This window comes from Xiphophorus hellerii, chromosome 18, assembly GCF_003331165.1.
Source record: "Xiphophorus hellerii strain 12219 chromosome 18, Xiphophorus_hellerii-4.1, whole genome shotgun sequence".
Taxonomy (NCBI): domain Eukaryota; kingdom Metazoa; phylum Chordata; class Actinopteri; order Cyprinodontiformes; family Poeciliidae; genus Xiphophorus; species Xiphophorus hellerii.
Genome location: NC_045689.1, coordinates 19,205,536 through 19,231,288, shown reverse-complemented (window position 1 = coordinate 19,231,288; position 25,753 = coordinate 19,205,536). Strand labels below are relative to the sequence as shown.

Genomic DNA, 25,753 nt, shown 5'->3' with positions numbered 1-25,753 from the left:
TGTTTTAAATAAAGAACATTTAACATCTTATGTAAACACCTTGGTATCATGCAACTGTAGCATTATCATACTTTAAGATTCTTTTAAGGGTTTAGTTTTACCTTCAGTGTGGATAGCAGACACATAGCTCCAGTTGTATCTTTTGACAATGTCCACCATGGCTCGTGCTTGCTGAGCATCTGAAGGGACCACTCGCATAAAATATTTATAAAGGCTCTGAAATAAAGCAAAAAATGTGTGAATAGTGAATAAATTAGCAATTAACTGAGGTGAAATTTTATTAACTAATCCACATTTCAATTTATTAACCAATTTCTTCTGAGACAGACTGGCTCACCTTGTCACTGAGGTCCATACTGGTGGCAGAGTAGGCGATCTGCGGTATGTTGAAAAGCTGCAGCAGGTTCTGCACCTGGATGGCTACAGAGCTCGACCCCGGTCCAATTAAACCCACAATGGGTTTCTTTCCCCGCATCGGAGTAGCAGATGGGTCTGCACACTTCATTGTTGCTCCTCCTCCTCCTCCACCGCCTCCTCCTCCCCACGAGGTCACACCGCCCCACTCCTCTGCCTCATCGGAGGACACAAGAGAATCTCGTATGAACTCGATGCTCTGCTCCAGAGCCACAGCCGAGTGCCAACACGAGTCCCGGATCTCGCAGCCCAGAGTGATGTTGGGAAGGATGTTTTGGTCGGCGTTGATCCGGTCCAATGTATGCATCATGGCCTCCACCCTCTGGATGCCATACTGCTCACGAACCGCGCCACACTTGCGCTCATGAACCTGAGCAGACAGAATACAAAAACAAATTCCCAGTCATAGCGCTATGCTTTATTTTTATCAGAAAAAATTACCAGATTAAGAAAAGATAACAATTAGTGTTTCACCAAGCTAGAATGCTTAAATCAGATATTTAAGTTGTGCTGAATCCAGGTCCAGGTACTCTAACTTGGCTGCGTTGCTTAATGGGCTGTTGTTTATGGGGTTTATTTTTGTTTTCTTCTTTTTGTCCAATTATTTATAATAGGATGAAGAAAGCCAAAATTTCAATGGGTGAGTATTGGTTACTGAAGCAACTAATGGAAATGAAATGGTCATAGTGCTGCAGAAGACAAAAAGGTTTCCATTTTCATTTTTTTGGTAAGTCGGACAGCAATGTTAGGATTCTCTCTAAAGTAATATCTAAATATTTGGCCACAAAAAAAACTGGTAAATGGACTGACAATAATTTATTAAAGGGACAGTTTAGAAATTTTAAAATAAGGTTTTATTAAAATATTGTGAGTAGTTATTGTCTCTCCAGTGGGTAACCTTCTTATGTTTTCCTTTAGTGTAAATCTAGATTAGTTGTTTCTGAAGGTTAATGCTAATGGCTAATCTGAGGTCAAAGTAGAGGCCAACACTGTTTTAAAACTACGCTAACCACAAAAACACAATTGAGGTTTATCCAAAGATCATTTTCTAAACTGTTTAACAATCATAACTTTTGCACTGGGTTATAATTTACCATTAAACTTATGATTATTGATACAGAAAATGGAGTTGGTAGTTGTTGCACCACCACTAAGCAACCTGACAGGATAAAGATGAAACGTTTAAAGTATTTCCCTTCAATAAAAAAGTAAATGTACTTTTAATTGTTTAAGTGAAATATCTATCATTGGTCTATACTTTGACTTACTTTTAGACAGTTATTCACATTAAATATATATAGATGTATATAGGAAGATGATTAGTGGCACACCACCTAATGCATCCATTTCAGATGTCAATGGTACAGAATTTGCATAAATAATGTCATTAAGATTTCAGTTGTTTTCAAATGGTATAAGTTTCCTTTAGGCTTGGTTCTTCTGGAATCAAGTGTCAGCTTTTGTCTCTGGGACCAACTGATCTAGATTTATACTAATTGAAGATGCAGAAAGTTATTTAGTTCATATCAGATATTACCTGCTCATTTCCTTCTAAAATCTTTCAAAAATCTTGAATTATGCCTTTAAAATCAAATTTGCATTGCTTTGGGAATTGTAGTAAAATTCAGGCAAGGACAAAACTGCAGGCCTACAACTTTATAGCACTGAGACCATGCTGCAGATATACACAAAAACAACAATTCACCTTATCAGCAGGAGGCTGGTGATGGACAGAGAACAAAGCTCCAATGATGATGTCTCCAGGCATGTGTGCCACGACTCTGCGTTCACTGGAGTCAGCTCCTTCACACCACACCCAAACTGACAAAAACAGCAGAAGCGACAGCATCATCATGGTCCAGCGAGGTAATGAAGCACAGGCAGCTCTCAGATTGTATGTCCACAAGTGTCACAAGGTACTAGTGTTCGTTCAACAGCTTGGGTGACCATCTCAAGAGCTGATGGCACAGTGGAAGGCTTGAAATAAAACTCATCTCAGTATTATCCATTTCCAACTTGCTTTTCAGGGTATTTTTGTATGTTAAGGGGGTAGCATTAGTGGGACAGCTGAGACTGTTGCTTCAATGCAACCTGGAAGATTCAGGAGAGAGTCTGACAAAGATTTTACTGATGGTTGAAACAACTCCACAATCCCCCAGTTACCAGGCTGAGATGGTTTCCACTGGAACAGGTCAATGAACGACATGTTCCCAGAAAGCTGTGGGAAGAAAGAACTCAATTAGTCTTAAAGCAATTCAATATAGTAACCACAAAGTATTGTTAAATACATAACAAGAAAGTGGTCAACCAATGTACCACTTTAAGAAAAACATACTGAATCACTTAATAGAAGTTGAGATAATCAAACAGAGTCTCGTTTGGTTTTGCATAGGGTGGACTGTGGCAGTGACGGTAGAAGTTTATCCTGTAACCGGTGGTTGCTGGTTTGAACCCTGTTCTGCCTAGCTCAGTCCAGGACTGCTGTACAGTAAGTGACTTGTGACTTGCAATCAGCTAGAATGCTTAAATCAGATATTTAAGTTGTGCTGAATCCAGGTCCTGTTGGTATATCACAACATCTACTCCAAGAATTTCTAAACAGTGTCAGTGAAAAGATATTAAATATCTGATTCTGGAGTTGCAGCATCTGTGGAAATAGGTCAGAAACTTTTGGTTCTAATGCATTTTTGACATGTTTACTCTTTTGACTTAACAAGCAAAGTTGTAAATGCACAATTTTCTCGTAATTCCTGCTTTTAAGGCACAGGAAAAGGCGAGATGTTTGCTGAACAGCTGAGACACTTGGGAATTGCTGTGTTTGGCATATTAAACGAGTGGAAAAGTCATAGCATTTAGTCAGGAAACCTTAGTATGCCAAATCTTGGTTGGTTGCTGATTAAAGTTCGAAGATATTTTTATCACTTAGCATAAAGTTTCCTTGAGCCAAAGACAAGGAGAAATTATTATGTAAATATTACACGATAAGATAATATTCATAGCAATATTATATCAGAGCATGTTCTGTGGTACACCCTGGATAGGTCAGCTATAAATCATATTTTATAAATCAGCTATATTTTCAAATTATATCTAATTATATCTAATTTGAAAATAATATTTAGCATCAGTGTGTCTGAGTTCTTTTTTGACAACGTGAAGATATATTTGCATGGGAAGAGGAGTTAGAACCATATAGCAATAGCACAAAGCAAGGGGGCTTGTCTCAGAGAAAATCTGTGATAGTAAAACCTTCAGATTTTGCACATGGTCACATAGCTACAGAGGCACCCTGTGCAGCCATTTATTTTTGCAGCTTAATGTGATGACTAGAGCATTGGCTGTAGACCAGCTCTCTACATGCCTAAGGTATTGATGCCTCACAAACACTGGCCCAGCTCGTGTACTGTGCTTCCTGGGGAATAGTTCTACATCACTATGAATGAGCAGAGTCTCCACTGTGTCAACATGATATCAATATCTCAAACACCACAGCATTTCACGCCTGAAGCAGCTGTGAAGAACTGCTGCTTTTCTGAAAAAATTTCTGCAACATTCTAATGACATTAACGGGGTCTGACGCATGTACACTCTGCACCTCTAATTTGTCTCGCTAATTTCTTTAGGCTTTGCCCTTTTGTGACTAGACACAAAAATTAAGAACCAAAATATTTCTTAAACTCATGAGTTTAGATTGTTCCTGCTTGCTCCAAATAAATGTTGAGCTAATATAAATCCTCAGGCCAAAACTTTGCCAAGACTCTTGCTTGTGCACTTTGACTATAAATTAGAGGTCATACAGCCTCCGATTTGTATCATTTAAAGAAGCATTATTATGTAATTTCCAGGCATATAGTGCCATTTCATAGCACAATCGATTGCTTAAAAAATGCTGTGCATATCAAACATGACTTAAAAGAAACTTGACTTTGCATCCAAATTGGGCTTCTGTCTCTTTAAGAAGCTCCTGCTAATTGCCCCCGCTAGTCTGATGGGGCTCAGCTGGAGACTGCTGCTCTGAGGTGGAGAAAAGGCGGCGCTTGGTAAGAGTAAGCCGCCAAATGGCTTCCAAAGGAGATTAAAGATTTTCTCAAACATCCATAAAATAATTAAAGCAGAACTCCAGGTATGTTTTTGAAGACGGAATAACACTATAACATGAGGTAAAGCTAAAATAAGTCAATTTTACATAGTAACCCACTTTAAAAAAGCTGAGATATGATGCTCTGTTAGTTTTGATAGAGAGACAATACCTAAGTGGATCTGAATTAATCAGAAGAAGCAAATACCTGAGGAGAGTAAATCGATGTTAGCGCAGACAGAGCGGCTTATCAGGTCATTGCTATAACAGTTAACAGTTACATCAATTTTGCTACAGTAGTACCTATTCGTGATAAATGAATTGCAACATGCATACAATAGACATTTTTTAACTTGCCCTAAAAATCTGAGTGGGAAATAACAGTCTGTTAAATTGTGGGAACAGAGGTGACACCCATTCAGCGAACCTTTAATTAGCCATCTGCCTGCATGTCTCCAGCATTCGGTTTGACATCACTACGTCACCAATGCTTTACTTCAATACAATCAGCCAAACTAGAAAGGTAGAAAGAAACGCTGAGTTACGGACCAAGGTAGTATGAGTCGGAATGAGCAGACAGAGATAATGTTTGCAGATAACTGTAGATAAAAGTCAGAGTGAGACAAAAGAAATAAAAAAGCATGAGCTGTAACTAATAGATATCACCAGATGTAGAGTCTGAATCAAAATGGGCGTGTCAAGCTGGCGGGACGGCTCACTGCTGCTCCAATAATGAATGAAAAAAGAAAAACTAAGCTGTGCTGTGCACGTACTCCCAGTTAATTATGATGCAATTGCAGGTCAGTCTCTGCTTCTCGCTCCCTCTGCTTCCCATTCGCCCTATCTGCTGGTGAAACACATGAGCAAGCCAGTGCTGCGGTTTAAAAAGCCGCCTCAGGTCTCGGTGCGGTTTCATAGTGGCAGCATGCTACTTGTTCATAACATTCAGATTTTCATTTTGGCTCTAATATCAACAGATTAAACCACACAGGCCTGCTGTGTGTCACTCGTGTCTCAGCAGCGGCTCGAGCCATCCCAGAGCCATAACAGATCTAGAGTTTCGGCATGTTGATTGTTGATTATGTGTGGGATGTCAGAGTGTCAGAGCCGTAGTTTTAATATGAATACACGAGTAATGATTAGGCCTGTCACGATAGCAAATTTTGCTGAGCGATTAATTGTCTCAAAAAATTATTGCGATAAACGATAATATTGTCTGAAGACCTTTTTACACTGATTTAATGGAAATGACGTAATAATGCATGTGATTTCCTGCCAAAGATAGATACACTTTATTTTCAAAAGAATATTTAACACTGGAACTGATAAACAAAATAAACAAAACAACCAAAAACAAAATGGATTCTCAGTCTCCATTAACAAAAAATGTACTTGATAAAAACTAAACAACATAAAGCCAAAGTGGAAATAAATACTGCATTCAACCAAAAGAGTGCAGATTATGAAGTCTGTATAATATGTTGCCCTTCAGTAATAAGTAGATTTAAATAGAGAAGATGGGCACATCGACTACCTGATGCAATAGTTCACACTACATGATTTTTTGCTCCTATTTTTCCCCTTATGACAATCTTAGACCTTTGGTCTTTCTAAGATTGTGTGGTGTGTTATGGTAGATCATCGTGGCCGCTCCGATCTAAATCAGTGGTTTTCACCGACTGGGAGCTTTAACGCAGCCTGTTGAATGTGACAGGTAGCCAATCAGAAAGCGCGGATTCTCCTCCGCGCTTTCTGAGGGGAAATTACGTCGGGGAATCCCGAACAGCTGACACGGAGCAACCCGAAGTCCAGTGGACATTGGAGATGATATGTGGAAACAACATTAATGTTTATTTAACATGCAAAGAATATAGAAATGACAAGAGGAGGAGTTGGAGCGAAATTGCTACCGCAGTTGATAAACCCGGTAACTTTTCAGCTGTTCTTCGTTAACGTGACGTAAATAGGTTATAATGATTTTCATTCAGTCAGGACTTTACGCTGACACTAGCCACATGCACTGCAGGTAGATTGTAGTAAAGCATTGATTAATGCCTGGTTTTAAAATTAGTTCACTGGACTTGTAGCCATTATTTTGTGCCCATTGTTGGACACCACACGGCAGGAACGAACCCGATCGAACCGTTATACCTAGGATTTCTGTCGGCTAATGTTTGGTCTGTCAGGTTTTAAAAATGGGCCGACAATCGGCCGACAGCTCTAAGATCGTGTAGTGTGCGCTGGGCTTCACACTAAGGAAATGAGGAAGGGAGGGTCAGTGGAGAGCACCGGAGTTGAGCCTTTTTTCATTTGGTGTCATCAACAGAAAGAGAAAAAGGCCGGAAGAGACGATAATGCCGATAATTGAAATGACGTCGATAGTTTTAATTTATCGTACGATTAATCGATTTATCGTTTATCGCGACAGGCCTAGTAATGATGTACCATCACCACATCTTTATATCAGAAAAGCAGAAAATATGTTCATGTATACAAGAATTTGTAATTTTTTCAGTTTGAAGCAGTCTTGAGGAAGCTTAGATCCTTCCAAGTTTGCAGCAAGATGTTGCATATCTCTATGAGTCTGTTGTTGAGAGTTTGTTCTCCTCTGCCATTATCTGTGGGGGCAGCATCATCAGAACCAGGGACTTCAATAGGCTAAACCACTTCATAAAGAAGGCTAGCTCTGTTCTGGGGATTACTGTGACACCTCTGAAGAGGATAGTGTAAAGAAGGATTCTTCAGAAAATCAAGAAAACTGTGGAGAACCCTGAGCATTCTCTTCATGAAACTGTTACAGAAAAACAGAGTCTTCAGTCAGAGGCTACTTCAAATTCACTGTTATACACACTGCTCTACACACTGCTCCTACTCACTGCCAACACCATCTGCAACAACTATTTGGAGAACCTTGAATAATATGAGTTACAACATTTAATTTTCCTTTAAGTATTTTTCCATTTCAATTTCAATGCTGGTTGTTGGTTGCATTTCAACCGTGAAGATGGCATACAGGCCTCCCTCATAGAAATCAAAATTTGTGATCTAATAGAAATAAAACTGTAGTCCATCATGTTTACTCATACATATTACAATTTTCTCCAAACTCCATCCAGTTAGATTAAACTTGGTTTTAAATATAAAGCAGATACAAACAGAGTCATGATGAGGCCAACTGGCTAGGTCTTCTTCTTAGGACTTTGGCAAAACTGTTTCCAATCACCACCTTCCTTAAATATTCTTTTCTACATCCACTCATCACCAGATCTTCAGATTAAGTGACAGTACTGGTCCTGGCCTCTGAATAACTTCAGGCTTGTTGAGGTGATTCTAATTGTTGAATTCTCTGTCCTCAGCTCCAGCTCGGCCAGCTCCCAAACCTTCGTCTGCTACGACGCTTCATCTCCATCGTCTCTTTGACTTCAGCTTCAAGTTTCCTCTTGCTTTCCATTAAACCTCTATAATCTGGCCTTTGACTCCAACTCTGCTTTACCATCTTTCCAAGCACTTAACAGCAGCACAAGTCAGGATTACAACTTGACAGTCTTCTTCAGCTATAACTTCAGATTTTTGTTCACAGCAGCTACAGAAAATTCTGAATTTTTACCGAGTTTAAACTAGGATGACTGAAACATAATGGCAAGGATTTTTTTTTTTTATTTGAAATGATCTGCGCCCCCTGTCCACTGGGTGGGCTTCCCTCTGAGATTTCAGGGTAAAATCAAATGCATCGCCTCCATGCCAGCATTAAAGGTTTGCTGTGAAATGAAGTGGATTATAGCAATCTCTCCCTACAAGAATCCCTGTTTTTATCTGAGTCACGTACTGGATTCCCGTATCATTCTCTTCCATGCTGCTGTCTTGTTGTTAAGGCTTAATGGGGGACTCATTCCCTAAAGGAACATTTCTTGCATGCCATTAAGCAGTTATACCTTTAGTTCTATCTAAATTACTCACAAGTGTACAATAAACCAAAATGAAATAACTTCTACACCAACATAAAGAGGGGTGCAAAAAAAACTTCCTTTGCAGCCTTACTTTAATACAGTGCATCTTATTAGTCCTGATATGCTGTTCTCTGTGTTGGGAAAACCTTTATTTTATGTAGCAAGGAGAAGATATTACCTTCCACAGGATATGAAGAAATGAAGTTTTTTCCCTCTCTGTTCTGCATGGTTAAGGTAGTTGCGTTTGTAATTAAAACAAGTGCAACAGTGGACAGTGTCTGGAGAATTTAACTAAACTGGAGTAGTTCTTTTCATCATATGCAGAATTTCAATGCAAATCCCATTGTGTTCTTTTCTATCAGCAGATCAGAGGTAAGGGGATCATCAAAAGGCAAATATACATCAATAAGCTGCATGCAATTATTCACTGGGAAACAAACACAGGATGGAAAAGCACCCAATATACCATTCACAAATGGATGCATGTCCACCCACATGAATTTAAAAGAGGTCCATTCTGTTATCACCCTGTTGGAGTGAGCACTTCCCTCTCCTGCTGCACAGAATCATTCTCTAAGGGCAAATGTGTGCACTGCTATGTGGCTGCATACATTTCACAGGAACCCTAAAAAAAAATAGGCAGCACCGACATTGAGTCATGTTGTTTCTGGAATTAATCTCTAAAACGTAAATAGGTCACTCTGCTTTTTTTTTTTGTTGTTCCCCCATTCAAGGAAGCCTTTTGCTCTTTTGCTGAGTGGGCGTTTGGCAGTGTCTCAGTGTGCTTATTCCTGAGTGAGGGGGCTATCTTCTCCAGAGATCCAGGGAAAGCAATTTTGGTTTTTTTTTTATTTAAGAAGTTATCAATAAAGATTATCACTTAATTTCTGGGATTACCTCTGTAACATTTAGCAGCAATTTCCAAAGCTCAGATTAAAAGTAGGCTACTGCCAACAGAAGATAGGCTCTTTTTTGTGTTTGTTTTCAGGTGTGCACTTTCTTCTAAATAGAGAATGTCTGTTACAAATTAGTTATTATCAGGCATTAATGGCTGAGAGCATGCACCTGTAAGGCTGCTGTTCAGTTTTGCAGGCTTAAATGGTTGTTACACAACCTCAGTAATATGAGTAACATGTGTCAATAGCAAGGTAGCACCGCTACCTGAAACATCACAAAAGGTGTGCAAGAACAGAATGCATAACTCACCGAAAAAGCATTGACCTTTTGCCGCCTCTCCTGCAATTCGTTTAGACTTTCCTCTGATAGCCGCTATGCAGATACCCGTTTCAATTTTTTTTTTTTTTTTTTTTTTTTTTTTTGCATGCATATATTCTGAGTTTAATTACCAGACTGATCTGACATTTTGCAAGCCCTTAATTAATCACTGACGAGCAGCGTCTGGTCAAAGTGCCTGGCTCTCCAAGGAGAAGGACTGGCGCAGCGCTGCAACAGCCCTACCGCAAAATACGATAAGAGCCCAACATTTGCACCCAATCTAACGAAACGTGATTTATAATGACCGAAGGACGCAAAAACATGACAGAGACACCGCCTGAAATGAACACTGCTGCAGCATGCACAGATGAAAAGCGGGGTTCAGTCCCCCCCTCAGTCTTACTGATACGACTATGTCCCCCCCACTAACACCAGAGGAACGGGATGTTTTTCTTAAACTAGGTTACCTTCTAAGTGAGCCATGGCAAACCCAGATGTTACCGCAAGTTAATGCAAGAAAAGTGCGACAAATATTTTCCAGTCAGAAAACAGAACACTGAGTATATCCTTAGTGAATAAATTACATTTATCTTTCATTGCAGGCATATTTCTCTCAAATCTTAACTCAGATCTTTACCTGATAGGGTCCTTCATGTCTCTCTGAAATCACCCTCACGGTCCCGCTTCACAAGTAAGATGCATGCTGGCACCACAGACGAAAGAGACGGCCGATACCCCAATGTCAAACAGCCCGAAAGCAGCAGCAGCAGATCGCTGTGCAGCTTCCGAAGCTTCCTCCGTTTTCCAGTCACGCACACCTGAGCCTCTTCTCCAAACACCTCTCTTCTTCAACACACCCCTCTGCTCCTCCTCTTTTCAGCACATCTCCCCTCATATTATCCTCCGCACTTCCCCCCTCTCTTTACCCCTCTCCCTCTCCTCGACCCCCTCTGCTGCTGCTCATATTCATTCAGCAGAGCTACTTGTCTGAAGCATTCTTCTCCAATTTTTACAGCTCAGCTACAAACAGTCAGCTTTTAGCTTGCACCACTTTCCTGTCCCATACAGACCCAGTGAGGTGCGAGTATTCAATGTTTTAGTTGGGTGTGCAGGTGTACCTGGGGCTTTTAGTTGGAGTACAGTCTGGGCACTTTTAATCAAACATTGCGTCAATTTTTCAGTCTACAGGGTAACAAGATTTCTAAACAATTGCTGATAAATGTGTTTTCCATGTGAATGTGTGGGTTATCTCTGGGTATTCTATAGCTTCACAGCCCAAAAACATGTCTTAGTCATCCCAAACTGTCTTCAGGTGAGAGTGGCTATGTTTTTGTCTTACATTGTCCCATTTGTCTCAGTCCTGTTGCATTAAATACGCCTACACCTGGATATATTTAGCATGTCTGGTTACCAATATAATCCTAAATGTGTTGCTTTTTAGCAAAGCAGATTTTAGAGTGTGTATTGATCTCTTTGTACCTTATTTGGTACTGATTGTAAGGAAATAGTCATGGTGTATTTGAAAAAACCTGAACCTACCTAAATATTCTGATGCAGTTGGAGCTTTCTCATCTCACCAAACTACACAATCTAATATGACACCTGCCAGTAGCCTAAACAATAAACTGCTTATTAGCACTTCAGATTGTTTTTATTATGTTAAATCAGTCACAGACTTCCTACTGCATATTTAAAAGTGAATATGTTCTTCAAGTGTTACAATTACACCTGAATACATATTGATTTGCAATGGTCATGTCATTATCAATATGTCCAATGGATCACTTCAATTGAATATTTGGTAGGCTATAATATTTCAACAGCTATGGCATAAAAATCTGCTCTCTATTAATGAATATAGCACAATGAATAAGCTTTCACCATCCATCATAACCATAACTGATATATTTTCATAGCAGTCAAGATCAGACAAAGTGGAGGGGATTCTGTGATGTTAGAAAAGAGACTAGTGAGGAAAATTTTGTTTGCAACAATATTCAACAACAATATTGGCATCCAATGTTATCTTTGTTGTAAGGTACCTTAAGTCTGTCCAATCAGTCTAGTTAATCCTTGCAGTGTCATAAGGGAGCCGGTGCCTTTCTCCAATGAAAGCCAAAGGGAACACTCCACACACCAAATAGTCCAACAGTCTTGTTTTTGGACTGTGGGAGAATGTACATGGAGAGAACCCACACATGCACAAGGAGAACATGCAAACTCCAGGGCCTTCTTGCTGTGAGCAACAGCTACGTACAGAGTTTAATTAGCTAATGTCACAGTTTTTCAAATTTGAAGCTGGAACATAGTTCAGGCCAGCCACGCACCTACATTTCAAGTCTGTCTTCTGAAGTATATGCAACAAACTCTATTCATCATGAGATTGATTGTACAAAATGCTGTGAAATATTATTTGCAAGAATTTCTAATAATAAGACAGCAAGCAGTAAATCCCATTGGTTTTCTAACTTACTACTGGAACACTGATGATGTTGGGTGGGATGTTTTTGCAACTTTGTTCAAGTTAAAGCTGAAATAAGACCATAAACAGCATAAATAATTTTGTCCTCTTTTGGCCTCTTCTATAATAACTTTATTGGTTATTATGAAAGAGAACATGGATAAACTGAAGCTCTTCCTTGACACCATGGGCAGCCTGAAAAGATTGACTTTCCTGACATTTGCTCCACCAGAACCATTGAAATGGTTTGATTTCTGAACTAAATGGTACCCAGCAGTACCTCAAGTAAATCATAACATTACTATAGTAATCATCAGACTACTTAAAACAATGCCTAACAGTGTCACTTTTGAAAATTATGAGCTGACAAACAGTTTGTCACTAATAAAATTAGTGAAACTGAAATTTCAATGTTATTTTAGATACGCCGGCCGAGTAAGATATAAAAAAAAACTCCTTTAGACCATAAGTAATGCAAATAGTAAATAGTAAGACCTTTTCACTAAACACTCAGAGCTGAGATATCTACTAGGTTTGTATGCGTGTGCTAGGCAAGGACCAAGTCAATGCTCACTACAACATTGCACAGTCAACAGCATTGCAATAGTGAGTGTTTCAAAAGGCAAGTCATCTTCAGAGCTGGATGGTGTGATGTGGTGACGACATACGAGTTGTTTTGAAGAATCCATTGCACATATCAACAGATTTGGTTTTCCAACATGAGGCGACTACGCCAAGTTAATTTTTGTATTGTTAAAAAAAAATAATGATACAGGTGAGATGTTAGACACTGATTTCATACACAGAGCTCCTTGTTACTCTGTACTATGCCACTTATGGTTCTGCCGTCTCCTCTTCGTTTTCAAAAACTCTCAGGCTGAGCCTCCTCTGTTGACGATTTGTCAAGGGCCAGAGGCAGATTACACAGGGACTCATCTTTGTACCTGGATCACAGTATTTATCTGGAGTTTAGACTGTTGGCTTGCCAACTGGTTGCAGTTATGGCACATTTAAGTGCCCAATTGTGCCAATCAGAGCAGCTAATTTGATTTCTTTAATAGGCTGTGTCAAATTTAGTCATACAAGATATCAGTCGATATTAGGATACCAGCAAGCAGAACAAAAATCAAAGCCTTCGTTGTTTCTTTTTCTTTTGCTTATAATTTCTTGATTTCTCAGTTTTTAAATGCTTTCTATAAAAAGGTGGATGTCAGCTTATTATGCTGTAATTGCCCTTTTATGTGCGTTTAATCAGATGTTTTGGATCAAGATAGACTGAGTGTATCTCTTTCTCCTCACAGATCAGACAGGCACCAGAGGTGACTCCATGGGCTGAGATGATGACGCAGAGGAGGAGATCGATTAACATTTGAAGTTTCAATGCGGTCGCATCAGAGTAAAAGAGCCATTAACCTATACGGATTTGTTTGGCATCCTGCTACAGAGCCACAGAGATTAAATCATTAATGATAAGAAGTCAATGTAAATCTAATGGAAGCATCTCACTATGGTCTCCATTATGCAATGAAAACACAGAGGCTGCCAGACACAACAAGCTTCTTAAGACTCTAAGAAAATTATTATTTCAAATATATTCTTTTCAGATCCTATGAATGCAAAATATGACTGTTACTGCAATATTTTTTTTATATTTTCTTGCTTTTTGTGCGAAAGAAAGCCAGAAGTGTGGCTTGACCTCCACTGTGGCTAAATAAGCAGGCAATAAGATTTCAGAAACAATTTTGTCTGAAAATACAATTACAAACTGCAGCTTAATGTAGCTCAGAAAATTATGGATCAGGTATTGGTTCTAAACAACATTTTCAAATTGTTGGGGCTTTTTTTTTTTTTAGATTTTTGTTTTTCTTTCGCAAAGGAATATTCCCAAAGATGTCCAAGAAACAGAGCGTTATCTGGAAATACTTATCTCTGAAATGCATGACAGGTTGCTTGGACTAGGTCACCTAAAAGCATGTAAAATGTTGTTTTGAACTGTGCGTACCAAATAAAAGAAGTTAAGAGTCACATACCTCAGCTTGCAGGGGTGAATACTCCCACAGAAACACAGCATCCCTCACTAGTGCATCACGGCATCATGCTCACTGTGGTTAATCTACTTTTTCACTATGGCAACAAATGAACACCCCTCCTCTCTCTCTCTCTATAACTCTCTCTGTCTGTCTCTATCTTTTCTGTCTCACTTCCTCACTGCTCCAATGAGGAAGGTTTGTCCGTCACAGGTCTCCCACCATCTCTCTGTTTGCTGTCTGTCTCTCTTTCTCTATCTCACATCACACCTACCTCCACGATACCATCTGGAGATGCATACTGGTACAGTAAAGCCTGGGGAGAGATCCAAAGAGAGATGGAGATGGGTCTACGGGATGCATGTGGGGGGCAGGTTTAGAGCTTGGCTATGACGAGGCTTGGATTAATTTGTCTGCCAAATGCACTTGGGATTAGTGAACCATTAAAAGAGCATGACATATATGCGTACACATACACAGCTGTGCATTTTTAGACACTGCCTTGTCGTGCAAACACAGGTTGGATGTAGTGGTAACCTGATCTCTGTTCTATGTTTTCTTACAATCATGGTCTCGTTTTAAAACAGGAAAGTCATCAAACTATCAACAGTTCAATAGAAATTGACATTAACAGGATCAGAAAATTAACTTTGGATTCAAGGAGGATTCTATGATACATGAATTTAAACATGATCTCAATGGAGCTGAACAGAAAGTAAAAGGACTGCAAGATACAGAGATCTAAGCACAGATCTAAATGATTTTGAGCGACAGTGTCTATAACGACTTTCAGGTCCAGTGAAAATTGTCCGGATTGTTTTTGGAATTTAAATAAAATGTATACCAGAACTTGGATCAGATGAAGAAAAGCAATATACAAGCACACTGAGTGACTGTTAAGGGATTTTGCGCAACAGAATCAGCCATCAATTTCCACACCTGTTTAATCCTTGCAGGATTATAAAGGGGTAGTGCTCATCTCCAGCAGTCATTGGGTGAAAGCTTGGGCACAACCTGAACAGGTTGTCAAAAATAAACACAAAGACATACAACCAGGTACATATCACTGAAAACTAAGGACAATTTAGAGTAGTGAATGTCCTTTACATGCATATTCTCTCATTTGACCTGCATGTCTTAGGTGCTTCCCTTCTGCCACACACCTGACTTGTATAAGTGGGTGATTAACGGCCTTCTGCAGCATTTGATGGCATGCCGAGGACGTCATGGTTTCTTTTGAATCAGGGTGTTCTGGAACAGACACATTTAAAACATGCAAGGCAGTGGTTTCTTGTTAACCAAGAACACATTTAAGTTTGATACCTAACTTATTCTCATAATTAGAAATTATTTCCGAGTCTTCTTTGTGCTTTTAAACTCTGCAGCTGGCTGGTCACACAAATCAGTCACCACTCCTTCAACCGGTGAAGCTAACTTGCCCCTGTAAGAGTCCAGTGATGTAGGACTGTCACTACCTCACTTGGCAAGGTCCATTCAAAAAGCAAATGGAAACGGCAAAAAGACAACCTCAGAATTGTGAAAATAATGACAACACAGCTCTTGATGAGGTTAAACAATGACTGGATAAACCTTAAAAGCTTCCCTGGCAACCTAAAGCACCTCCACCAAATGTCTCGGGAGACACATTAATCTTCTCCAGGTCTTCTCCAGACATAAGATTTATTTTTATCTGTTTCTGTAATTCAAACTGTTTTATGTTTAAGTGCTTGTGCTGCCTCTATCATCTGCATCATGATGGGTTGTGAGCCAGTCCTTTCCTGGCTCACAACCCAGGAAAGGACCCATAACTGGTCAAGTATTTAGTTTATGAATCATTTAGCTTTGCTCCTTTTGATCAGGATTTATTTTAAAATGGTTGAATAACTATTTTTAAATGATTTAGTCCTAAGTAATAACAAAAGACTACTTGTTATGTTACCATCCATCCTTTCATCCATCGTCTATAGCCGCTTGTCTATGTAGGATCACATTTAGGGCTGATGCCTACCTCCAGAGGCATTGTATACCTTGAACAGGGTGCCAGTCCATCGCAGGCTTTTCCTTTTTTATGTTTTTATCATTTTATCATAAGCCTGTTGTAAGGGAAAACACTGACTCCAAGCAGATACATCTTGCAGCGGCCCCCTTCATCCATTGATCCAAATTATGTCATGCATTAAGAGGTGAATTGATGACCAAAAGACCACAACAGGGTTAGTGATCACTTGAATGCACCATTTAAAAAGGAATTGACTGCCAGTAATGGCTTACAGGATCACTACAAATCATAAATCACTGCATACCAGATATGAGCTGCAGACTAAGCTGCTCCTAAAACACATTTGGACTTAAAATGTGAGCTTCTGGAGGCTCCATCCTCTAATTTTAGGATGCAACTTAATCCCGCTGTATATTTTTATGCCTTTTACCATAAAGTAATACCGGTCTTTAAGACCAGGCCTTCACAAAACAAAAATAAAAAAAACTAACATTCTCACTCATATTTTTCACTTGCATCACAGTTCATGCAAACCTTAAAGAACTCTCCCGCCGTATTACATCATCCCACTGATATTGCAAATGACCTTTAGGATCACATTTCATGGTAAACATTTGTTGTTTTAGTAAAGCAAAATAATCAGCAATCAAGTTGCCTCGTGCTCATAAGCAGACATACACACACACACACACCCACCCACACAAACACAAACAAAATGGTAAACAGAGTACCCAAAAAGGGACTCTTGAGACTTCAGTAGTGCAAATTAGTATCAATAATTGAATTACAATTGATCAAACTGAGACAATTCAATCTCATGTAATAGAGTGTAGCATGTCAAATGATGTGGGGATTGGATTTAATGATAGAGCTGATGGAAATCATCCTATTATAACAGAATATGAGTGTAATCTGACACTGACACTGACGGGCAGAGTTTGTGGGGCATGTGGGAAAGGAGAAAATAGCAACGGTTCCCCCTGGTTGGAGGAAAATGAGATTACAGTGACAGAATAAACGCTACAAGAAATAATCCAACACCTGCACTCCTTATGTTTGTAAAATCATAATCAGTGTGTACATCAGAGTGTACTCAGCAGACGTGTAACATCCATCGGATAAAATATTCTTATTCCCACTCTCCTCCACAAATCGCAGAACAAGAGACTCCGTGTCATTCAGCAAATCAATTATTCAATGGCATTTCTGAATAACAGTGGATGCCCATGGTTGCCATAGACACACAGCTGATCTACAGGTTTGACACTTTTCTGTGATATTTTCCCTCTAAGTGGGACAAATAGAGAATTAAAAACATCAGCTTAACGCCAGCAGAGAAATGAGGACGTCAATTATAAAAGACTCACTCTAGTTTAAACGCTTCCTGCCTCACAGACCACATGAAGATTGGGTTTTAATGATGCCCATTTGTTTCATGGTAACTAGACAAGTTTGTGATATTGTGATAAAGACTATCACATTGATTTCCTGTTTCCAATAGGATAAGATTAAGGTAGAAGTCAAACAAACGCATCCAACGTTACATTTTTACAAGAATCTGATTGCCTTCTTACACACCACAGCTAAAAATAAGATAACTTATGGAAATTAATTTATCATAAAATTACTGACAGGTTTTTCCCTGCAGGCTATATATTCAGAATGTCATGTAGACTGTTATTACTATTGGTATTTTTGGCAACTTTTAAAGAGTTTAAAAGAGCTTGTCCTCAAAATCACTGCAGGCTGCTGTGAAGTCTGGGTGCATCCAAACAAAAAGCAGCCTTGGTGTTAACTGTCAGCACAGGCTGACAAGCTGTCACAGTGTCTCTGACTACCTGAACGCTCCGATAACACGCTCAGCACACAGACTGGGGACGCTGCAGCTTTGTATTAATTCTCCCCTGCAGGAAGAAAGTGATAACCTGGGGAAAAGTAAATTTTTTTTTTGTCGGGGTTGGCTATTGCTTTATTTCTTATCAAGAAATATGTGGTGTGTGGAGTTAATTTGAAATTTTGTTTCTTAAAAGATTAAAAATCACTACTGGATGTTTTTCTAAATACAAATGAGGCACATAAAAGTGAGCAGGTTATGACCCTTAAACCGTTTTAAGAGTGTATGGACACAAGCGCTTACCCATCCTGGGTCAAATATAATGTTGTAGATGCCATTTTCAAGGCATTAAATAGCAAAGTAAAAAAAAAGCAAGTTATTTCTCCATATACAGCATTTTCATAACTGAAGATAACACTTGATTTTTGTGCTATAATATGGCCTGTAAAATTCATAATCCCACCCCTTTAAAGGATTTTCTCAGAGATTTTATTGCTTTCCAGCTAGAACAAATAGTCAACATTTTTCTTCTTGCAGCCAAACATTGGTCAGTGTCGACTCCACATATGCAGGTAAAGGGGATATGCAAAAGGAATCTTGTGCTGTTCTTTTTATCAATAGTTTGGTCCAGTTTTTTTGTTATTTCTTATGTTACACCAGTGCAACGTGCACAGAAGTGCAAATAATTCACGCAGGATTCCCTCCATACAAACAGCTCATACTGCCCTCTTGTGTCTGGTTGAAGAATAGAAATATTGAAACATTAACTTTACTGGCATCATCTGGCGTCTGGAATATTCGGGAGTCGCTGGTCTAGATTGCAGTAAAACTCCACAGGCTTACATAAGGTGAAATTCCTTGCACGTTCAAAGAAATACACAGCGTATCTGTACTCGTCTCTCTCATAGGAACCCTGAGGGCGGGTGTTTATCCTGTGATGGTCATTCCTGTGCGCTCTACTGCGTTCCTGCAGCCAGTTAAGCTGCATCCCGTGCCTGACCACAGCAGCATGTGAGCGGCTTGTGATACTGGAGTTTGCACAGATAATTCTGGGGTCTGTAGTGGGCTGTGGGACCTGAGGAGTTGGAGCATGTGGGGAGGAAATAGCTCAGACTCTCTCCTCCTAGAAGTTTCTACCTATGGTGTGTAGATTCGTCACGTACCATATGGTGGAAGAGATGCAGAGAGGGTCTCTGAGTTTTTAATTACACAACTTACTCTGTTTCTTATGTAACGCTGGAAAATTGCCCTGATATTTTAATACATACGTTCCATCCATCCATCCATCCATCCATCCAAAAAAAATCCTCTATTTGTCCAAATTTGTTGATTAAAGTTGGACCCAATTGCAGAAGTGGGTGAAGCAGGGATTGGTTATGAATGTTTTAAAGAAAAAAATTACCAACACTTACAAATGTCACAGGGAGCCAGAGCCAAACAAAAACAGGAATCCAACATAAAAGAACAGCTGGGACTCAACAGGGAAGTAACGGGGAGACAACCAGAAGAACTGAGAATGAGTTGTACATATACTGGGGAGGCTGATTACTGAACAAGAAACAGATGGCTGATTAGAAATAGGTTGCAGGTGTGAGGGGGAAGAGAGAGAGAGAGAAAGTGGTACAGCGGGTGAGAAAATAAATCTAACACTAAAGAATAACTAGACCTAACAAACATAACTAAACTAGTGTAACAATTAATAACTAGACACAACAAATAAACAAAAACTGGAATTTTTGTTCCGAAAGGACTGAACTAAAGTAAAAACCGAAACAAAGCTGATCTAATGAAAATAAGAAACTAAGGAAAACAGAAATAAATAAATCCTAAAACAACTTAAACAACCAAAGATCCTGACATGATAAGAACAAAATGCAATAACTATACTTATTGCCTTTATACAGCAATATTTGATCAATAGTTGTCCAGATTTTTCAGAGTTTTTCTCTACACATTTCCTTACAAGTCCTTGTACCTGACCATGGCAGCATATTGTGGAGTCTTTAAAACATAAAAAGATGTGAAGGTAGAGAACAAATAAAAATCAGACAAATGCTGTGGTTTAAATTTAAATATCAGAAAAAGTGTATGGAATTTCCTCAGGGTTTACATGCCTTGCCTCGCCATCATGATGCACACTGCCTGCCAGATGGCTGAAACAAGGCTATAACATGTTTCCTTTGCTTATAGAGAGAGCAAATTCCCCAATAGTTGGAACTATTTCCTGTTACAAATACACACACCCCCCCACACACACATATATATATATATATATATGTGTGTGTATATATATATATATATATATATATATATATATATATATATATATATATATATATATATATATATATATATATATATATATATGAGAAAACTAAATCAAAAGAGCATCACTGTTGTTAAGGTAGTTGTTCAGTTGGAAATCCACAGATAAGATATTTGTAAGCCTCTAGCAGCAGGATGGCTACAAGGCTGATAGCCAGCTAATTTCAACTTGTTGGACTTATTACTGTTGTAAGAGCAGAACAATATAAAGGTTGCATTTCTGTGCAACAAAGAACATGTATTCAGAAACTACAACTAAATTTAGCAAGTGTTGGTTTAACTTTTACTATTGTATGAAAATAACAAAAAGGTTGTGAATAACATTAGTGGCTGCATTAACCAATAATTTACTTTCCTAAATCAGGAAATGTTTATTTTACTTAAGTGAAATGCTGAAGAGCCACAGCATTTATTTATGTATTAAACTTAATGTGTTCTTGTCTTTCCAGTGCATTTTCTGTTCCACAGTCAAAGCTTGTGTTTTTATTTCCCTCACTGTAAAATACCAGTGGCATTAATACTCTGTAACATGTCTGTATGAATTGCTGTTGTCATTTTCAATGAGACCACTTGTCACAGTGCAGAGGAATATCAAGCCTCGGTACCTGTTTGTTTCATTTATTTGGCAAGAAATGCTCGTTCATCGAATCACTACAGAAGATGAAGCATCCAGAGGAAAATGGAGTCGTACTTAAACAGATTTGATTTAGAAAGGGATCGTTGATGATAGGCTGACTTGAATGACACTAAAATTTAGCCTTGCATTTTTATTTTGCTGCTTTGTTTGCCTTTGATGTAGATTAATGAAAACTGAGCATTTTTTCTGAGGAGTCTGGGAGAGAAAGCATGAGATAAAAAAGACATTTTGACTGTTTTATCCAGAAAGCCTGCAATCAAAACTATTTTTAAAAAACCCAAAAATGTTAATATTTGGATCAAATGGGAAATGCTGTTTCCCCTTCACAAATATTATTCAATTTGCATCAGTTCTTGGAAATATAATTATTTTTGAGTCTTGCCACACATTCTTAATTGGATTTAGGTCTGGACTTTGGGCCAAAACCCAATAAAACTCTGCAGATGTTGGGGTCAAATCAGCACGGGTTCTAATTCTGATTAGTATAAAACATCAATTTTCCACTTTTGTATCTTTACTCAGTTCTTCCTCTCACTCTCAGAGCAAGACACTGATTTTGTCATGCGTAAATTTCTGCCTTGGAGTGTTGGGAGTTTGGAGGGTGGCTGATGGGGTGGGGCCTGAAATGGCGCATACATAACCACAAAACCTCCCTCTTCTGCCTGAGGTAGGAAAGGGTGAGGTCAGCTGGTCTCAAGACAAAGTGAAAAAAGGAATCAAGAGTATTATCCTGAGCATGTGATGCTTGTATTAATCTGTGTGTGTGAGTGAATGCAGGAAATTGCACACTTTTTTCTGAGGGCGGCCCCCAAAACGGCTGAATGAGTAGGCAGAGACCAGGGAAGAGCTGCCTGGGTGTGTGAAAGAGAAAGTCGACGGAGGTTTAGAAGCTGCTTAGATGGTAGGTTACAAGATCCAAATTTAACATAATGATTCTAAAATATTCTGCATCTGTACACTTGCTGCTTAATCCTGAGGTATTCTATTGACTTGGGATCCCTTTAATTGCAATATTTAGAAGAGACTTCTTGCCACTCAATCTTCTACACAGTTCTCCTTTTCTGTGTTTGTCAGCAGAGGTTTGGAACGTAACAGGTTCTGTTTCTGTGAAATTTCACCACGGTGTTTGGAGACCAAAGTAACTTTTCAACATGAAGAACCTGTTTGGGTCTGTTGTACTTTTTCACCTGATGGGGGTTTGTTCGTCCCAGTTTCCTCGCCCCTGTGCCAACTCCGAGGGGCTGCGAACTAAAGAATGCTGTCCAGTTTGGGAAGGAGACGGCTCGGCTTGCGGAGCTCTGTCAGGCCGCGGGTTCTGCACCGAGGTGCTGGTCTCAGATGAGCCCAACGGGCCACAGTACCCACACACTGGGATGGATGACAGAGAGCGCTGGCCTTTGGCTTTCTTCAACCGTACGTGTCGCTGTGCAGGAAACTATGGAGGGTTTAACTGTGGAGAATGCAGGTTTGGGTACTGGGGTGGAAACTGTGCTCAGTACAGGGAATCAGTGCGCAGGAACATCATGACCATGTCAACTGCAGAGCAGCAGAAATTCATTTCTTACCTCAACCTGGCTAAAAACACTATCAACCCTGACTATGTCATCTCCACAGCAACAAGAGCAGAGATGGGAGAAAATGGTGAGAACCCCATGTTCTCTGACATCAACACCTACGATCTGTTTGTCTGGATACACTACTATGTCTCCAGAGACACCTTCCTGGGGGGGCCAGGGAACGTCTGGAGAGACATTGACTTTGCCCATGAATCTGCAGCATTTCTGCCCTGGCACAGAGTCTTCCTGCTTCACTGGGAGAATGAGATAAGGAAAATTACAGGGGATTTTAACTTCACCATCCCATACTGGGACTGGAGAAATGCCCAGACTTGTGAAGTGTGCACCGACGCTCTCATGGGCGGACGCAACTCCCTCAATCCCAACCTCATCAGCCCTGCTTCTGTCTTCTCCTCATGGAAGGTAGGAAAATCTGTCTTTCTCTGGCTCCATTTCTATTGAAACAACTACAGATTTAAAGTCTTTTTCGTTTTTATATCACACAGATTTTTTTTTTTTTACAAACTAGATTTTCTTAAAATGATAGTTTATCGAGTTTTATGCTCAATTAATCAGTGAAGCCTAGAAATGCTGAATTCAAAACATTTGTTGCTGCATCTGACATTGGATCGAAGCATTACTCATTTCTTGTCTTGAAGAATTTCACTTTCTGCTTGCTTTGTTATTAATAAAATCATAAAGACTTTGCTGCTTAGGAGATACCTGCAACTCTTAACCTGACAACTCTGATTTTGGATTTAAAGACTCATCAACATTGTTTTAAGAAGCATTTGTGTTTGTATATTTTGTGGTGAAGGTAATCTGCTCGAAGCCAGAGGAGTACAACAACCGAGAAGTCCTGTGCAATGCTAATGGAGAGGGTCCACTGTTGCGTAATCCTGGCAACCACGATAGAAACCGCGTGCCGAGACTTCCTACAACAGCTGATGTGGACTTTGCTGTAGGCCTACCTGAGTACGAGACGGGAAACATGGACCGTTTTGCCAACATGAGCTTTAGAAACGTCCTGGAGGGTAAACATACAAAATAATTTCCCTGTACACTCCTGTGAGATAAACACCTACTCTAAACGCCTGCTACATTACTTATTATGAAAAGGTAGAGCCATATTTCTAAGATTCAACCACAACATATTTATCTTCATACAGTGAAAGAGCTACTTCCGATTTCATGTAAAACAAACCAGTAGCATCAACACAGATGTTGAACTTTACTCAACTGAAAGTTTATAGAACAGCCAGAAACAATAATTTAGGTGAAACTAATACCTGAACATTATCAAAAATAGCAAAAGTGCTAAAGCGCTAAGCTAAAAATGACCCTATTAGCAAAAGTTTGCCCAGCCCACCATTGCAACTCAAACATCAGACTCTGTATTCAGGTTGACTGCCTGCTGTAGAGGAGAATAACCTTCTATGTCACTACAATGTGTGTCTTTGCATACCTTTCTCATGCAAAACCAATTAATCTACTTTCCTAAATTGTACAAATATAATTAAAATTCTCCTCATTTGTTTTCTAATTTTTCTCTCCATACAATTAATGTGGCCCGTTCTGCTCTATCTTGCCTACACTGCTTGGTATTTTCTCATTATTTACCGTTGCTATATTTGACTCTGTGTTCCACCTTTCTGTTTGTCTCCTGCAGGATTTGCCAGCCCAGAGACTGGCCAAGCAGTACCAGGCCAGAGCACCATGCACAACTCCCTGCATGTCTTTATGAACGGCTCCATGTCCAATGTCCAGGGTTCAGCCAATGACCCCATATTCCTGTTGCACCATGCTTTCATTGACAGGTAACCCATGGTGTTTACACACAAACCAGATGTAAAATTGCTCACAATAACCTAATTAAACAATCCACCACATTTTATTTATTTAGTGTCTTACTTTTCATCCTTCACAGCATCTTTGAGCGCTGGCTCAGGACCCACCAGCCTCTCAGGAGCAGCTACCCACGAGCAAATGCCCCTATTGGACACAACGACGAATACTATATGATACCTTTGCTTCCACTCTACAGAAATGGAGACTACTTCCTGTCCAACAAGGTGCTAGGATATGAGTATGCTTATCTGTTAGATCCAGGTCAGTACATAATTTCAAACATGTCCAGTAAATGTGTTTTCCTGTAGCTATTTGTCCTCTAGTTACATCTTGTCCTCTCTACATCTCCACAGGCCAGAGGTTTGTGCAGGAGTTTGTGACCCCCTACCTGCAGCAGGCCAGAGAAATCTGGCAGTGGCTGCTTGGGGCCGGGATCCTGGGGGCTTTGATTGCTTCGATTTTTGCCATTCTACTAGTCTTCGCAAGAAGGAGGTGGAAGAGAAGCCAGAGAAGGAAGAGGGCATCGAGTTATGGAGAGAGGCAGCCACTACTACAAAGCAGCTCAGAGGAAGGATCATCGTCGTACCAAACCACTCTTTAACAAAAACAGACAGTGCAGAAACAGCTGCAGATGAATGTTCAAAGTATGTTCAGGATACTTTCATTTCAAAAGGCCAATGGGATGCAAAACAAAGCAAATAATTACAATGAATCAGGCAATAAATGCAGTTACAGATCGACCAGTGAAGCCTCATCAAGGAGAACAAAACATGTTTTTCACATCACCTGAAGTATGTGAGCACTGTTTGATTTCCAGTAACTTGAACAGAACTATTTATCTCACCTTTTACTACACTTTTAGAGTAAATCTAAATACATGGAACATGTAGGGTGTTAAACTTTAAGTTCACCGAATTAGGCAGAGTTTAAAAACTGTAAAATTCCACTGCTGTTAAACTCGTGAACTTGAAGAGTCTCAGAGAAACTCCAAGTTACTCCTGGTCAAAACTGTTGCCTTCCAGAGACAGCGAGTCATGTGATCATGCAGCTCTGCACTCATCTCATGAATAAATATTAACCCATGTTTTGTGAGTTCACAATGGTGCTTTAATAATTCTGCAAAAAGCAAATAAAGTGTTAAATTAATACCCAAACATATGAGTCTGAATGAGTGGTAGTTACATTAGACTTGATCGTTCTAATTTTATGTGGTGAAAAGGCAGCAAAGTTGATTTAAAAAGTGTTTCTAGAGATGATTATTTGAAATAGTGAAAAGAGTCTGACTTTCACTTTTTTAAAAGTAGGAATCTGACTGTAATGTCATTAAGTACTGTTATGTCCTTTACTGGTAGGAGAATTATCTGCCTTAAGAGTTTTTAAAGTTTCTTACAACTGATGTCACTCAGTTTCAC

The 25,753-nt window shown here is 39.4% G+C and overlaps 2 protein-coding genes across 7 annotated transcripts in view; one reads left to right on the top strand and one right to left on the bottom strand.

Annotated features, from left to right (window-relative positions):
• grm5b (glutamate receptor, metabotropic 5b) overlaps positions 1 to 14,283 on the bottom strand; it is a 78,401-nt gene extending 64,118 nt beyond the window's left edge. Inside the window, exons 1-4 of one of the 3 annotated variants that reach the window (XM_032545285.1) lie at positions 14,146 to 14,283; positions 2,120 to 2,632; positions 338 to 784; positions 102 to 216 (exon numbers count right to left, since the gene is read on the bottom strand). In XM_032545285.1, coding sequence (XP_032401176.1) covers positions 102 to 216; positions 338 to 784; positions 2,120 to 2,269 — 712 coding nt within the window. In that variant the 5' untranslated portion in view covers positions 2,270 to 2,632; positions 14,146 to 14,283. Of the gene's footprint in view, positions 1 to 101; positions 217 to 337; positions 785 to 2,119; positions 2,633 to 9,645; positions 10,223 to 10,291; positions 10,552 to 14,145 lie in introns of those variants that run through there. The other 2 variants (XM_032545284.1, XM_032545286.1) reach the window with 2 other exon arrangements.
• Positions 14,284 to 21,682: 7,399 nt separating this feature from the next.
• On the top strand, positions 21,683 to 25,497 carry tyr (tyrosinase). 4 transcript variants are annotated; one of them, XM_032545828.1, is made up of 6 exons: positions 21,683 to 21,838; positions 22,061 to 22,916; positions 23,311 to 23,527; positions 24,163 to 24,310; positions 24,421 to 24,602; positions 24,695 to 25,497. In XM_032545828.1, exons 2-6 carry the CDS (start codon positions 22,089 to 22,091, stop codon positions 24,940 to 24,942), a joined length of 1,623 nt encoding a protein of 540 aa, XP_032401719.1. In that variant the 5' UTR covers positions 21,683 to 21,838; positions 22,061 to 22,088; the 3' UTR covers positions 24,943 to 25,497. The 4 variants fall into 4 exon arrangements, with proteins under 4 accessions (XP_032401719.1, XP_032401716.1, XP_032401718.1 ...); XM_032545825.1 differs by having other exon boundaries at positions 21,684 to 21,838; positions 22,015 to 22,916; XM_032545827.1 differs by having other exon boundaries at positions 21,684 to 21,838; positions 22,012 to 22,916.
• The last annotated feature ends 256 nt before the right edge of the window (positions 25,498 to 25,753 follow it).